The following is a 15,922-nucleotide window of genomic DNA, read 5'->3' as shown; positions in this document are numbered from 1 at the left end:
ACAGTAATAGTCTACAGCAAACATATCCAAGTAGGATATTCACAGTTGAGGGGATTGTGGATTTTCCCCAGGGTGGTCTTCATCTTGTGGATTGTAAATTAAAAGTGTGGGGAATTATTACGATAGGAGGCCACCTCCAGGGTCAGACAGGGCGTTATCAGAGCAGTGCAGAGGTCAGCTGCTACCATGTGTGTGCCTGTCCTGTAGCCTACTTCATATCAAGGCTCATTCAGTAGGCCAAGGTTGATCTTAGTGTAACAACCAAAGAGATATGCTGCACAACAGAAGACACATCCTTTTAATTTACACTGCAGGTCAGATAGTGCTACACTTTTGTATGCTCAGGCTGGGAGTTGGTAACCCCCACCCACAACGGAACGGGCTCCCTGCATGATTGTGACCACAATGTGCAGCAGAATGTGTGTGGGTTTTAGGTTTGGTCTGCAGTAGTTTGTACAGATCAGCCATATTCTTATGTCACTGGGATTTCAAAGCACATAATCCTTCTTATATAAATGGCTTTTTTTTTTTTATCTAACCCTGGATGTGATCTGGAGAATGCATGAGAGATGAAGCAGCTGCATCTAAATAAAACAGGAAGAGTCAGTGATGCATGTTGCATGCAATAACACTACAACTTTCAGTACCTCCACCATGACAAGTAGCATCACTACACAGTAGGTTTGCATACGACCACAGTTGGATAAAATACAGGACGCAGTTATGATGAGTCATACTTCATAGAAACGGCTTATCAAGGCCTGAGTCGTTAGATGCTCTCCCGCTCCATTTAATCGTCTCTGGGCGTCATGATGTCAACCCTGTTTTTCTTCAGTGGCTGGCAATAAAAATTAATACAATTCCAGGGGAAACAAAAAATTTCTTTGGACTTACTGTAACTGTATTTGCAAAAGTCAATTAACTGCTTTATTTTTATGTTGCAATAGCCCAATTTCTAACAGAGCATCTACTTATCCTACTTAAGACTTTTCCTACTTATTTCTTTTTTAAAAATCACCAACATATTGTTTTCTCTCAGATATGCTGTTTATTTACTTCAGTAAGTCATCAAAACACCTATGTAATCTTCACAACCTGCAGAAATAAGCAACACTGGATCAGATTATCTGGACACAACACAAAACCAATTAAAAAAAAATGTTTATTGACATCAGAAGCAATTTAAATTTCAACAATAAACGATGCGGGTTGTTTTTTTTGTTGTTTTTTTTCTAATTTTTGCGATTACAGTGGTACATAAAGATCAGTATAACAACTGTGATACGTCAATTTTTGATAACGTCATTTTAAAATAAAAACACACGTAAAGAAAAAAAAGCAGAAACACTCAGATCTAACTCATTGCTTTTATGTGCTGTGCACAGCTAGCTAAGGAAAATACTATAAGCCCACCCCTTTACACTGTACCAGGCAAGATAGTGGTCTAGGAACTACCACTGGGAAGAAATAAGACTGGCAAGAGGATACAGACACCATACTTGTGTAGTGTTAACTATACAAAAAGGAGAAAAGAAAAAAGAAAAAAAAACTGTACAGCATAAAAACAACTGATATACACAGCCTTTTTGTTGGCATTTATTTTTTTTATTCTTTTTTTTTTTTACCCCTTTGATTCTAATGTATTTTCTTTCAATAAGTGAAGTGTGTACAAGGGGGTTAAATGCTTTATAAACAAGAAAATGACCCCTAAGTCACTCGCTGTTTACTCATCATCATCCTCCTCATCATCATCCTCTTCCTCATCGTCGTCTTCGTCCTCATCGTCGTCGTCATCGTCCTTCTTCTCCGCCTTGGCAGGAGCTTTTGCTGGGGCTCCGCCACCAGTTTTACCCTTAGCGCGGTAAGCTGCGATGTCCTGTAAAAGAAGAAGGGGAAAGATGGAGAATCATTGCTCAGTCACTTGTTATTAGCTCAGTCAAACAGTATCCAGAGACAACAGATCACCATCTCCTTACCTTCTCATACTTCTCCTTCAGCTTAGCCGCCTTCTTCTCATAGGGCTGCTTGTCCTCTGCAGAGGTGCTGTTCCACATCTCACCCAGCTTCTTGGCAACATCTCCGATTGACAGACCTGGGCACTCACCTTTCACCTTAGGGCGGAACTCGGAGCAAAAGATGAAAAAAGCAGATCTGGAGAAAAAGAACATTGAGTTTGTTATTTAACCAACATAATATGTTTAATAATTTGATTTGGCTGGGAATGATTCAGATGTGTGTTCTTCAAAAAGAGATTTTAATCGCCAGTCTATGAAACTGGAAAGAGTCAACTGTCTGACTTACGGGGGTCTCTTGGGGGCATTGGGGTCCTTGTACTTCTTCTTCTTGCCTCCTCTTGCTGGAACGTAGCTCATCATCTCTCTCTCATAGCGTGCCTTGTCCTGCCTGGCCAGATCCTCAAATTTTCCCTTTTCCTTGGCAGACATGGTCTGAAAGCAGAGAGGCATCTTACTCATTAGCAATGTGTTGCTACAACATCTACACAAAAGTATAATCTGGAGTGGATATGCAGTCTTCTACTTGTCTATTTTTGTAAGTGTAATAAAAAGCTGTAACTGCCAACATCATATGTCCTAAATATCCTAACTACACTAGCTTTTTTTAGAAAAAAAAAAAAAGCATGTTATCTTATATGAGTAACATTTATGACCATCTTTCTACCTTCCATCGCTCAGAGCACTTCTTGGAGAACTCGGCAAAGTTCACCGAAGCATCAGGGTGCTTCTTCTTGTGCTCCTCCCTGCAGGTCTGGACAAAATACGCATAGGAGGACATCTTCCCCCTGGGTTTAGTTGGATCTTTCCCCATCTTGATGGCAGTACCTAAACACAAAATGTTTCAAATATAATTAACTGTGAGCCAATAACATTTCAGAGATATGGGTCATTGTTAGTAGGAAAACATCCAAGGGGGTGGGTGGCTATCAATATTTAGAGTTGACCTCTTACATGCACGACTGACTTTTAGTTGAAGTCACTTAAAGCTCATAAATAGGACTAATCGGTTACTGCTTAGTCTTCTTACCAGCCTAGAACAAGCTATTACACAATAGAGGGCATCTTCTTCCTCCTATGGACGCTTTCTGGTAGAACTGCTGGAGTCACCCACCCTCGCTGCTGTCAAACTATGTTAGGACCAGTTAACAGTCTTATAAAAAAAAAAAAAAAAAAAACAGCGCTCAGCCTGGACAAAGCTGATGCGACCAAAATGACTTTATTTATTGACGCAATCTGTTCTATGGCTTCTGCATAAAACTTAGTGGTCCGCGGTCTGCTCCCATAATGGTGGCTTAAAAACTGTCTAAACGCGTCGCATCACACTAAATAACCGTAAATTAATGTTTTCCTCGCAGCGACTTTACAGTCTGTATCACTTTGACACGAAACGACTAAAGTTTCCAAAGTTCAGCTGCACTACATAAACCACAGCTCGCTCTAGGTTCATGCCCATATACTTGTTTTAAAAACGACCATTTTTGTAGAAAAATGACTAATATACACCCTCAAACCTAATTTGCAATGAAAATAGGCCACCTGGAACCCCTCGTGTTAATGGCGTTTATGTTTTAATTCAATAAATAACTTCGACACAAAAAAAGACAAATTGCAGAAAAATACGTATTTATTAAAAATATAACACTTAAAACTGCTATTCGGTGCGATTCCAAAGTCATATCTTATGTGTCTTTATTGTCTTTTGTCCTACAAAAAAATTGACAAATTATTTTATAAATTATTTTTCGCCTTTATATTTTCCTATTAAATGCCACTGTAACTCCCAACTAAGCTGTGTCGAGCGAAGTAGTAATGGCGCATAGGCTCTCGTTGAGGAAAAGGAGGTCAACAACGACGGCAATATTTCTTCTTCCATTTTGTGAGAATGCCTTCTTCATGAAAGAAAGTCCCCCTCAAATGTCTCCTCCCGCCTCCCAGTTCGCTTTGCAACACGACAAATATGTCCAGAAAGCCGGCGATCTTGACAAAATATTTCTCCGATTGATTCCTATTGCACTAGCCGCCTTGTATAGTAATACATTGGGTCTGTACTGTGTCTATGAGCGGGCTGTGCTACTGACTTGGTTTCTATGAGCTCCTAATGGCCGCTCGTCTTCATCCACTAACATGGAGAATATGGCTCCTTCTCTTTGTGTCAGCGCACAGCCATTGCACTGCATGCAATAGAGGGCAGAGCGACCGCGGCGACTACTTCATTTCAAGCCCCAATTTAAACCCTTTCCGTACATCGGAAAAATCTCTCCTTTATGTCGTTCGAATCACGAAAGATTGAACTTTATTTTGCCGTCGTTATATCTTATAGTTACGGGTTTGATTTTTGAGAAAACCCGGTTAGAAAAAGTTGAACTGAACTGCGCCTCTGTCACTGGCTTCCCATTTGCCTCGCTGCCTTGTTTCCTATGCGAATACAGTCAGCCATTACAGTAAAGCGCAGATCGTGAGGTAATTTTTTCACAATCTTGTCGAGTGAACTGTGGCAAATAGATATATATCCGTGTATATTTTGAGACGGTCTCTCTTTTTCTTCTGTTTTTAATATTTTCAATGTTCATATCCAAAGCCGCACTCTCCCAGTCTTCACATGACAGACATTCAGCTTCGCAATGCACTGCAATGCCAATGGCTAGCTAACGGTGAGTCTTCTACCATTGTCGCTAACCGTGTTGTCCGCTAGACATTCCTGAATTTTTACGCGATAACTATCACTCGTTTCGACCTCATTTTGTGTAAACGACACAACATTATTATACAAAATTTTTCGTATTTGACGAAATTGCCTATTTTTGTCGAATTTCGCCAAAGTTAAAAAATCATTTCTTCCTTTTTAGAGCGTCTGCTCCACTCTCCCAAGGCATAGTAATGTAATGTTACCTGCTTAGCGCCGGCTATTTTTCTATTATTTTTCTAACGGTTCCCTGCAATAAAATCCTTTGTAAGCGATTAAATGTTTTACATTCGATCATGGCAAACTCATAATTAGGATCTTTAGGAATGTTATGGTCATTTTCATCATTATAGAGACTTAAAATATTCGCGTGTATGATACTCACCTAGTGACTATCGCTGGATCTCAATGCTCTGCAATGGCTGTGTATGAGGGAACACAGGCGATACGCAGTGTCTTCAGTCTTCGGCTCTCTTAACATTACTCTCGGCGGGGCTCGCATGTTATTGGGCAGCGCCCAATCTGCCGCTCATCTGATTGGTCAGAGACTTTTCATTGTCCTAATAGAAGACGAGGTCCTATTGGCTGTCTTTTGTGAAACGTCACTGAAGTTTTCTGAGGCGCGTGGATACAAAAATATTTCTGTCCGAGCATGCTGGAGCTGGTAGTAGTGTAGTGTGTTTGCCATAGTATTGAATTCACTACGTTGAGCACAGTGTACAGTAGGCAAGTTAAATGAATGAGGCAACGTGGAGCGCTTGTAGTCAGGGAACGGGCCAGCTGTTTAACGTTGTGCGGCTGTGTTGCGCGGGTTGTAACCCTCATCATCAACTGACTCCATTGTACCTTCTCTTCAAAACACGTGGACTAATTTGCAAATTATGGTATTGAAAAGGTGTATGAACTACATCGCGTATTCACTTGTAAAAGACTCGAGAACCAAATGCTCATCTTAAATGTGATAGTAATGCACCACATATGGCATTTTTAAAAGATTTCGACTTGTCAATAGAAACAACAGTAATATTTCTATTAGTTGTTTCATAGTGATTTCACAAGCCACAGTTTTTATTTTTATTCCATTATAAACGCAAATTCATATCACAGGCTGTACCAGACATTACTTTATTAATCTCTTTGATGGGTAAGTTATATTAACAAGCACCCAGTGCTGTTGGCCAGTTTTCCTAAGACCCTGCATTGAAATTAATATTAAAGTTTATCAGCAAGTATAATAAAATAATTTATGCATTTATTGAGTTAACAACTCAGAGACTGAGTTTATTTTTTACTGTGCAATGTGTTTTTGTTTTTTTTGTTTGTTTTTCTTTGAAGCCTTCAAATACAGTAACTGATTAAAACATGACAGTATGCTTCACCCTAATTAAGGCAAACCTGTGAGATCAATCTCTGACTCTTCAGTAAGGCAGTTTATATTTGAAAGGAAGAACTTTGTTAATGATTTTGATTCAGATTATATTGTTTTGTTTGTTTGTTTGTTTTCCTAGTAGACACAGTGTGAGCCATTGTGGGCCCATTCTTTTTTTATTAAACTGCTTTGTTTACTGTTGGGCTCAGACAATATTTTGTATAACTGTTTCATACACTAGGAGTTGGGTCCTTTTCCCTACCTCCAGAGGACATTGTTCTGTGAAATCAAATAGAATTAAATAAATATACCACATTTAACCAAAAAAAAAAAAAATAAATAAATAAAATAGCAACTGCACTTAGTGATTTCATACAGATTTCCTTACACAATAAAGCATATCAGACAATGTTCTTGTTTTTATTTTTCCTTCAGATTTAAAATAATACACAAAACCCACACACACTTGTGCTGCTATTATATAGTTTAATTATTTAGCTAATTATCACTGAAACTGTATTTGTGTGAAATTGTTTACTTGTCTGTTAAACAGATGTTTAAAACTGAGATGACCAACATATGGAGGCATGAGATATGCTGTGTAACTTTGTGCTATTAAAATAAAAGCTTAATGGATTCTGTGATGTTCCTCTAGAACCGGGAACAAACTTGATATTGGAATTTATTGCATATTTATTATAAAACTTTTAACCAGACACAGAAAAATAAGCTGTAGTCTTTGTTTTATACTAGTGCACATGTGTGTCACAGAGGACATATATCTAGAAGGGTGTACCTGCATATGTCCTGTTTGAGTTTACTTGTCTAGGAGAAAAGATGTACATTTTTGTGACCCTGTGGCTTGACCTGTGGTGCCACCACCAGGGAAAGATGAAGATTGATCTATCAAAGATATCTCTTGGACTGTTTTTTATTGTGTCTCTTAAATTGAAACATGTACCAAGACAAAATTGTACTGAGCCATGTTTTATGCTATTATAACTGTGCATAACTTTGTTATCAGTTATTTTAAAAAGATCAGCATTATGATTTCTGATTGGAAAAGGGAGCTTTCCTATGATATTTTGCTTATGTTGGACAAAACAGTTGTATATTTAGACTGTAAATGTTTGTGTTTCAGTTGGGGGTGGGGTGCTTAGATAAAGAAAATACCCAAAGTCTTTCATGATTTACAAAATGCAATCCTATGATCACTGTTGATAAATCTCATTAATGTTTAAAATGAATGACTTGTTTTCTATATGTTTTGTGAGGATATCTAATAATTGTTCTTCCTCCTAAGCAGCTAAGATAGAAACAAAGACAAATGGCAGGCAGAGTTTATTCATATCCTTGAATTAAGAATAGGAAGGATGAACTGATTCTTAATGCCAATCACAACCCAGACTCAGGCCACATGTCTGCCTGTGATGCTGTCTGTCTGTGCCTCATTTTGCATCAGGAGATGCCACGGCAGAAAGCTATTGCCTGCTCATGTTTATGCATTCTAATGAGCACTCCCTGGGAAAAATATGCAAATTCATTTTGTCATCAGAGGAAAATAGAGGACAGGAGAGCAGGAGATACAGGAGGGGCTTAAGGGAGGAGGGCACATGCAAGAGGCGGGATTGGGTGGAGGAAAGTGTGTGATTGTATGTGCACGTCTGTGAATGTGCATGTGTGTGCTTGGTGGTGGGGGTTATAAGGACAGAATGGAGCTGTTAGAAATGTATTAGAAATAGAGTGAGGGACACATGTAGACCCCCTACCACCCCCACCCAGCCAGAAAGTCTATTTTAAAATTCCACATCATTTAGACCTATAGAAATAAATGTACACACCATTAATATAAATTCTTATATACAAAGCCAAATAAACACACAGTTGATAAGGGCCAAGTTTCTGTATGTTTTCTCAAGTGATAAATTAATCAGTTGCTTTTGTCTCAAGTCATTCTCTAAAAGTACAACAAAACAAATAATAATAATAGGTAACTGTAAATGTTTTGTTTAATTTAAATATATATTTATGTTAAATATTAAATAATAATTTTATGTTTATAAATGTTCATATAAACATAATACTTAATACTAACATAACACTACTCAGATTTATTACGTTCAAGAACTTAAATAACAATAAAAATTCACTGCGTGAATAAATGTGACAGATTTTAAAAATACGTTAAACCGGTTAGCACTGGTTTGATGGGCTGTACGTGCCGTACCAATATGCATACAGCGCCAACCCGAACAATAACTTGAGCACAAGCTCGTGCAGTTCACTTGATCTGCCAAGTGGGGGCCGAGCGGAAACATTTTCCACAGATGGGGAAGACAAAGGCTGATGCACAACTGGAGGCGGCCGGAAAGCGAACGTTCCTGTCACGAACTCGTCAGTCGGTGCACATGGCCAGATTTCACCGGTGAAGATAAATAAGCGCACTTGTGCACGGATGGATTTCACTCATCACCACTCCAGTCCTAAATTTGACACAACTCTCGGTATGTATTCTTTTGTTGCTTAAAATAAGGATACGTTTCGATTGGGTCCTAAATCACATCCCTACCATACCCAACTATGTTAGCATGCTAGCCTGCAGGTAGACGAACCTCTTGTGCCTTCAAAGCAAACATGCGTATTAATAGAGTTTGTCTACTTTGTTTAACCACTTTCTCTTAATGCATGCCTTAGCTATGAATACTGTATACATTTTAAGTTACTTCATTCTGAATTTATTTGTACATATAGCCTTTAACTTAGGTGGTCCCAGCGCCTTACACTGTGAGCCATCATAGTACAGTCCATTTACCATTTTACTATTTTATTACTAAGAACTAATTCTGTTGTAAATTATGTCATTATTATTATTCAAAATCTCTTTTGCATGCTGTTGTCACAGTTAAAGACATGGACTCGTGACAGCCGGCAGAGTATATCAGGCCTGGAGGTCCCACTTGTGAACATGCAGAGAAATAATTATAACAATGAGGTAGTTTATTCAGTAAACAACCTTCTTTTTTTCCAGTAGAGTTTCTGATGTTAACGAAAAGTATTTTAAGAGTTTTTTTTCACAGTGAAATAAAACAAATGCTTAAAACCTCTAATCTGTAGCAGCTATAATCAGTTTGAATTAAACTTTTAGAAGCCCATCATAAACATCTTAACCAAATCCTGGTACAAGTAATTATAACAAATGAAGCATTGTCCATAAGTGGACGGATGTCTTTCTACATAATCTGCTAATTTCCTTACTTCTGTTAATGGGGCACAAGCTAAGAAACATGTCCTTGTACTCTCAGAAAACAGCCTCCTTCTTTTTCACAAGGGCAGTCAGATCATCATTTATATGTACTTAGCTAAGCAGATTCTTTTGATTCAAATGATTTAAAAAAAAAAAAAAAAAAATACAACACTGGTATTTGTATTTGAGGAATTCTACAGCTTTTCCTCTTACTCTTGTGATCCAGCCTTAAAACTGACTGCTTTTCTGTGAAGCTTTGCAACTTTATAACATACACTCTTTGCTCCTGTATTTTCCCCCCTTCAGTCCCTCTGGAGGTGAGCCAGACTGCAGTGATATGGTAATATTTTTTGAATGGCACCGGTCAACCGTGGACCCGAAGAGCAGCAGCTGTTTGCCAATGACTGGTGAAGACACTGGTTTGGGGGCTTCGGCCTCACCACTGGCGGGGTATTTGGGAAAAGTCAGTGGAGCTCATCCCTTCCTCTCTTTGTTGTCACTTGCGCAAAGCTGAATTATATTTGAAACACACACTGTGACTGGGCAGTACCAATCCAAATTGAACAAAAGAAAATGGAACACAAATGGAAATCTTGAATGTAAAAGGCGAAAGTACTTTAATATGCTTGAATGATCTGAAATGTTAAAACTCAACTGTATGATGTCATGAAAGTCTGCAATACGTTTTGCTCAGAGGTGTTTATTTTCCTCTTAGTTTTGTGTTCTTCCTCATTCCTCCCCACTGAAACGTTTAATAATAGATGCAAGGTCTCATACTGGTATAGGCCAAATTCACTTCAACAAGGTAAATAAAAAATGGCCGTGCTAATTAAAGTATCATGTCATTGATGACTGATGGGGACTGGATTTGTTCAGCTAAAATTAATATTGTGTATAAATACCAAACATATTTCTATACTTGTTCAGCACTCTAAATTTGTTATTTGTCTTGGTAGCTTAAGTTTACCTAAAACAAGGTGAAACAAATCCTTTAATTTAAAAATGCCTGTGACCTTAATTAAAGCCTCTTTTTTTAATTCACTGTTTTGGTAGGTTCTGGGAAGGGCCACTTCACTGGAATATTGTCCTTGGTGTACTTCGAAGGGCTTCACTTTTTCTTTGCGCTCCTACCGTGTCAACTTCGAGGAGTCAATCATCCTCTGCACAAACCCACAGGTAAGCTGCTGCATAATCATGTTTCATGCCTTTTTTGAAGCTAGCCACTGTTAACATCCCTGTATTTGCTCCGACATAGTGCCTTTTCCCACTGGTCTCCCAGCCCTTGGAGGACATTTTGGCTAGCTTGGATCCTGTGGAGCCCACTGTTAGGAACAAAAGAAAAAAATCTGTTGCACTGGAAAAGGAAGAGCTAACTAAACTTCCACTTAAACGCCTGCGATCAAGCGAAGCAGAGGATCTTGAGCCACAAAGTGGTACTGACAGTCCTGTTAGCCCAGCAGAGCAATGTGCTGTAAATCCTGTCAGAAATGGTCTACATGCAACACCTGAGGCTGATGGTAAACAGGTTAATAGATACCACGAGGCTTCTCCGGATGTAGAGTCAACAGGATGGGCTTCACTACAAAAAGAGGGTGTTCAAGAGCGGGGTCCAGACCGGGTTGAGCATACATACAACCTTACTCCTACATATTCGCCCTCAGTTGGTCACTTGTCAGACATTTTGTTGTTGACTGCTGATAAAGATAAGTCTGCACCCTCTCCTAACTTTGATGGTTTGGATATAATAGAGGGTGGCCTTGTACAGAAAAGTCCTCCTGTGCCAGAGTCAGACAAGCTTGTATTTGTTCCAAAGCAGTTGTTCTGGGGTAACAGTGACAACCTGTGTTGGCTGGACTCACTGCTTGTTGCTTTGGTAAACTGTAAGAGCTTGAAGTTCAAACCTGAAGATGAGCCTCAGTGGTCGACTGTGTGGCAGCTGATGAAAAGATATGAAGCCATCTGTACTTCTGTCCAGGAGCAACAGCTGATAAACAAAGGTAAGTTAAAAGATAACCTACTATATACTTGTATCTTTGCTTTGATATTCTACATTTGTATTAGTTGCTTTGTTTGTTTTTTAACTTATAAAGTGTCTTTAAAGTGTCTTTGAGCAGCTATATATATATATATATATATATATATAATCAATTATAAGACAATTATAAGATCGAGACATCAAAATAAGTGTCAAAAGTAAAGATAAGTATGTATTTGTCAACAACAGATGGTGCCATTCTGAACACGACATGGTTAGGAGTCCTGTACCTGGGACACTGAACTTTTAACAGCAAGTTTTAATCCTTTAGATCTACACAGACTTTACATGCGTGATTCTAGTGGCAGTTTATATTCCACGTGGTACCACTAGTGACCTAAAAGAGTTGCTAAATGTAAAGAAGAAAGCTTTCAGTGCGAGAGATAGTGTTATTGAAGACAACATAAAAACAGCTTAAAACAAAGAGAGTGCAAGGAGGACAATGGGAAGAAGTTAGAAAGCCTGCTCTAGCAGCAGAACAGCATGAGGGATGTGTCATCAGGAATAAAAAAGATCATCAGCTTCAAGCAAGAGGGAACAGCCTGATGGAAGTCTGGACAGAGCCAGTGAGCTGGACATGTTTTTCAGGAGGTTTTAATTCAGAAGAACGTACTACATTCTTACCTCCAGCCCAACTGACCACACACCCTCCATGAGCCCACAGCTTTCCTATCACACCTCTACCCCACAGCTGTTCATGGACCTCTACACAGCCTCATCTCTCTCTACATCAGAACATGCAGACACCTCCTCTGCCTCCACCTCTAGCCTGTTGTCTTCTGCAGTCAGGGGAGGAAGTACATGGAGAGACTGAACCAGAAAGGGGCATTAAAATCTGCATGACGTCAGCTCCAGGGTTCAGATGGCCTAAGCTGAACAACTACTATATGTTGGATTATACAGCACCACACCTGCTTAGTTCTTGTAACTAAAAAAAAAAATCTCATCCATCTGCCCTAAATGACTACAAGCCAGTTGTCTTAACCTTCCTGATCATGAAAGTCCTTTAGAGATTGTTGTTGTGAGCAGGTGAGCACCTTTCAGGGCCGATTACAGTTTGCTTATTGCAGTGAGCTTGGGGTTGAAGACACCATCATCTACCAGTTTCAGCAAGCTCACAAATCTGGACAAATCGGGCAGCACAGTGATCATCATGTTCGTTGATATCTCAGGTGCTTTGAACACAATTCAGCCTGCTGTCAGCAGCACAGGAGCTGTACCATTTCTTTTCCTCCTCTACACTTCATTCTTCCAATACAACTCCTGTCATCTGCAAAATTACACCGATAATTGCAGTTGAACAGGAGTAAGCAAAACACTATTTACACATTGGGAGAAGAGGCGTATAGCTACCTGGGAGTTTAGCTGGTGTAACAAACTAAACTGAAAGTGCATCACTGAGGCTGTCAATAAGGGACGGAGCAGATTCGACTTCTTGAAGCACCAAGATGTTACATATCCTCTACAAGTGAAGGGTGCAATCTGCTATGCAGCAACATCAGAGCCAGAGATCTAAAGAAACTGACTTAAAGAAGACTGGTTCTGTGCTGAAAATAACTCTGGACCCATTTGAGCTAACTCTACACAGAAGTATGCTGCACAAGCGGCTGAACATAATAGACAATTCATCACTTTCTACACAACACAGTGAAGAAGCAGCAGAGTGTGTCTAATGAGAGGCTTCTTCAGCTCCCCTGTGACTCAAAACCCTAATACAACATTATTATTTCTCCTCAGGGGTTAATAAGTTTTTTTCCTTTTAATTTTGGATTGTAGTGGTTTCTAGCTTAACAGAGTGTTGCCACAACTTTTAATTTATCCATCCCCAAGATTTTCTCATGATTTTAATATTTAATGGAGATTAATGAATCATTTAAATTAACAGTCAGATATATGATTTGTACATAAATGGCTGCAGGTGTTTTAGAAGCGTGCAGACCTGGATAAGTACAGCTGACTCAGGCTATGCTGTCAGACGACCACTGAGAAAAGTTTTTGGTGTTTTCACTCAACTAAAGTTGTTTTTGACTAGATGGTGTTCCAAGGGTCCCGAGTCATGTGCTGCACAAGGCCAGCGCTGACCTGCAGAGTCTCAGGATGTCGGTCTTCAATCAGTTGCAGCCCAAACTGCACTGCAAACTGGGTGAGATCTGGTTCACGTTCATTAATCTGTCACAGACCTGCTTGTTTTCAGTATCACCTGCAGAGTAGAGTCTTAAAAGGCAAGTCAAGTTTTTGTGATGTGATTCGCGAGTCGTAAAGCAGGTTCTTTTATCCAGAATGATGCCCAGAACTCATAACAAAAGACGGTATTGCAGGCAGGCAAGCGTGAAACAGAGATTTGTGGAAATGTAATGAACATTATTAGTGAATTACTGGTTCAGTCCTCACACGAATCGTCCCTGTCAAGGGTTGAGCATGAAAATACCGATTGGTGCTCTCTAGTGAACGATAAACAAACTGAATCTTGAATCCCAAATGTAACATTTCAGTCAGAACCATGACATAAATGAATTAGTTGTCAGCTTTTGTCACATTTTAAGTGAAAATGATTTCAGGTGTCGTTCAAAAAAACAAAATATTTGTTCACCCCTAACTCTGTTCTGTCACTAGTTCTTTAAAGCCCTTTTCAGGCATGATGTTTGGCATTGATGACTTCATTAGCCCGGTAAAGTGACATTCACTCGTTCATGCAATGTATGATATATGCCATTTGGATGAGATTATATTCCAGATATATCAGCTGAATGGTTCATGTCAGCGGCTGTGTAAAACAGAGCAGCAGCAGATGGAAGCAGCTGTAAATATCGCGTCCTACATGTTTAAGCTTGTTAAACAGTCCATGTTATACTCTTGAGGATTTAATTGTACAACAGTAAAAGTGGTCGTCACCAGCGTGGGAATAACTGATTTCTTATTTATGTGTTTCTGAACTGTCACTTCTGCAGAACGCAGACGTCTGTAAGTCCTCGTAGAGGCACAGATTTCTTTTTAACATGCTGATAATTCTAAAAATTCCTACAAAGCTAACAGACATGTTGCTTCATGTTCTACAAAACAGCAATGGTGGGAGCAGTTAGACTTAATGGTATACGGTCTGATATAGCAGAGTTTCTCTTATTTATTTGGGTCAGATGCTGAGAAAACAACTAATAATTATAGGTATAATGATCTTTCTGATTCCTGGAATATCACAGAAAAGTGTTGGCAAGTGATTCATATAAGATGTGTTCAGTTACCACCAGATTGATGGGAGGCAGGTAACAAATGGAAGGGCTTAACTAGCATTTTAACTCATGATTGATGATAATTCTGTCATAATGATAGTCATAAGAGAGTAAAATTGTCTAACGTTTACTGCAATGTAAAAAATCTCAGACCTAACTTCAGCTAACAGATTTATTATTTGTATAACTAGCGGCTCGTGTCGCATTTAGTTTAGTTTATAAGCTGAAAGCTGACAAAAGAAAGTTTAAAAAGTAACAAAGCTGTATTTTTACAACTGCTTGTTTACTCCATATTAGAAAACTCGTCAAACAATGTAAATGTCAAATGAAAATGTTAAATGTATACAAAAAAAAAGGAATTTTTTCTTCCGCCTTTCTGATTGTTTCCTGCTAGTATTAGATTGGGAACTCTATGCAAATAGTGCAAGGCTTCTGGGAGCTGGAGAGATGTCTGAGCGAATGCTTTTCAAACACAGCAACGCGGGACAAAAGTGCTCCCAGGGCCCCTCAAGCTTTCTGTTCTTGAATATTAATTTTCATACAGCCTAGTGCTAAGTTTTGCTTTCAGATTACAGTGACAAAGAAGACCTTAGAAAGGAGGAGCCTGCCCTGTTTTGGCAAGTTCCTTCTTTAAAATGTAAACACAATGTGAAAGTCTCAATCTTCAAACAACTAAAACCTTAAATAACTTTAAACCTTCAATTTTTTACTGTACTGTGTATTTTTGGCATCTCTCGGCTGCCACAAAATGTCATTATAGTAAATAATATTCAAGACTAGATTTAAACTTGATCTTTTAAGCAGTTATTGTCACCCGATATTATCAGAAAGTGGCTGGTCTAGACTTGCCAATCTGGTATTTTGCTCTGCTTATTGCAGACAAGTCTTTGTTCTATGGAAGTGGGAGAACTTGATGTAAATATAGGGGAATAATGAGGGGAAAAAACGTTCTGACACAGTTGACATACAGTATGGAGAGATTGTAATTTTCATTTTTAGGTTTGACAACCCAAGGGATATCTAAAATGTGGCCCAAACCTCATCCACAGATTAGATTCTTTGAAGTTACTTGGAAATGGAGCTTGTAACTGCTGCTGCAGCCTGCACTTGAACATGCTGCAATGTCCTTTAACCGCTATGTGTTTGGGCTGTTTAGGTCAAATGGAAACTCCTGTGTTTGCCATGCCACTTCTGCTCACAATGGACTCCTGGGTGGAGTGTCTTTTCAAGACGACCTTTCACTGGGAGTTCAAATGCAGTGAATGCAAAGTTATCACAAAAGAAAAGTAGGTGATGATTTTTATTTCTCTTTTTTTCCTTAAGCAAAATAATGAGTAATTCTAAGAATA

The 15,922-nt window shown here is 38.9% G+C and overlaps 2 protein-coding genes across 2 annotated transcripts; one reads left to right on the top strand and one right to left on the bottom strand.

Moving 5' to 3' along the window:
• Positions 1–1,150: 1,150 nt before the first annotated feature.
• hmgb1a (high mobility group box 1a) lies at positions 1,151–5,202 on the bottom strand. Its single transcript, XM_042008631.1, has 5 exons — positions 5,084–5,202; positions 2,680–2,840; positions 2,302–2,447; positions 1,977–2,151; positions 1,151–1,876 (listed from the first exon to the last, which is right to left on the bottom strand). The coding sequence occupies exons 2-5, from the start codon at positions 2,824–2,826 to the stop codon at positions 1,724–1,726; spliced, it is 621 nt and encodes a 206-aa protein (XP_041864565.1). The 5' UTR covers positions 2,827–2,840; positions 5,084–5,202; the 3' UTR covers positions 1,151–1,723.
• Positions 5,203–8,410: 3,208 nt separating this feature from the next.
• On the top strand, positions 8,411–15,863 carry uspl1 (ubiquitin specific peptidase like 1). The gene is made up of 6 exons (XM_042008814.1): positions 8,411–8,571; positions 9,618–9,628; positions 10,365–10,487; positions 10,567–11,308; positions 13,379–13,489; positions 15,730–15,863. The coding sequence occupies exons 1-6, from the start codon at positions 8,523–8,525 to the stop codon at positions 15,861–15,863; spliced, it is 1,170 nt and encodes a 389-aa protein (XP_041864748.1). The 5' UTR covers positions 8,411–8,522.
• The last annotated feature ends 59 nt before the right edge of the window (positions 15,864–15,922 follow it).

Source organism: Melanotaenia boesemani, chromosome 15 (genome assembly GCF_017639745.1).
Source record: "Melanotaenia boesemani isolate fMelBoe1 chromosome 15, fMelBoe1.pri, whole genome shotgun sequence".
Taxonomy (NCBI): domain Eukaryota; kingdom Metazoa; phylum Chordata; class Actinopteri; order Atheriniformes; family Melanotaeniidae; genus Melanotaenia; species Melanotaenia boesemani.
Note: the sequence above shows the minus strand (reverse complement) of the source record. Positions and strands in the feature narration are given on the sequence as shown.

Excerpts from the sequence above, each read along its gene's own strand:
- hmgb1a (XM_042008631.1), bottom strand. The coding sequence starts at position 2,826 with ATGGGGAAAGATCCAACTAAACCCAGGGGGAAGATGTCCTCCTATGCG. Across the intron at positions 2,448-2,679 it reads AGTGCTCTGAGCGATGGAAG|ACCATGTCTGCCAAGGAAAA; the intron begins GTAGAAAGATGG and ends CTCTGCTTTCAG. Across the intron at positions 2,152-2,301 it reads AATGCCCCCAAGAGACCCCC|ATCTGCTTTTTTCATCTTTT; the intron begins GTAAGTCAGACA and ends CTTTTTCTCCAG.
- uspl1 (XM_042008814.1), top strand. The coding sequence starts at position 8,523 with ATGGATTTCACTCATCACCACTCCAGTCCTAAATTTGACACAACTCTC. Across the intron at positions 10,488-10,566 it reads TCCTCTGCACAAACCCACAG|TGCCTTTTCCCACTGGTCTC; the intron begins GTAAGCTGCTGC and ends GCTCCGACATAG. Across the intron at positions 13,490-15,729 it reads CAAACTGCACTGCAAACTGG|GTCAAATGGAAACTCCTGTG; the intron begins GTGAGATCTGGT and ends TGGGCTGTTTAG.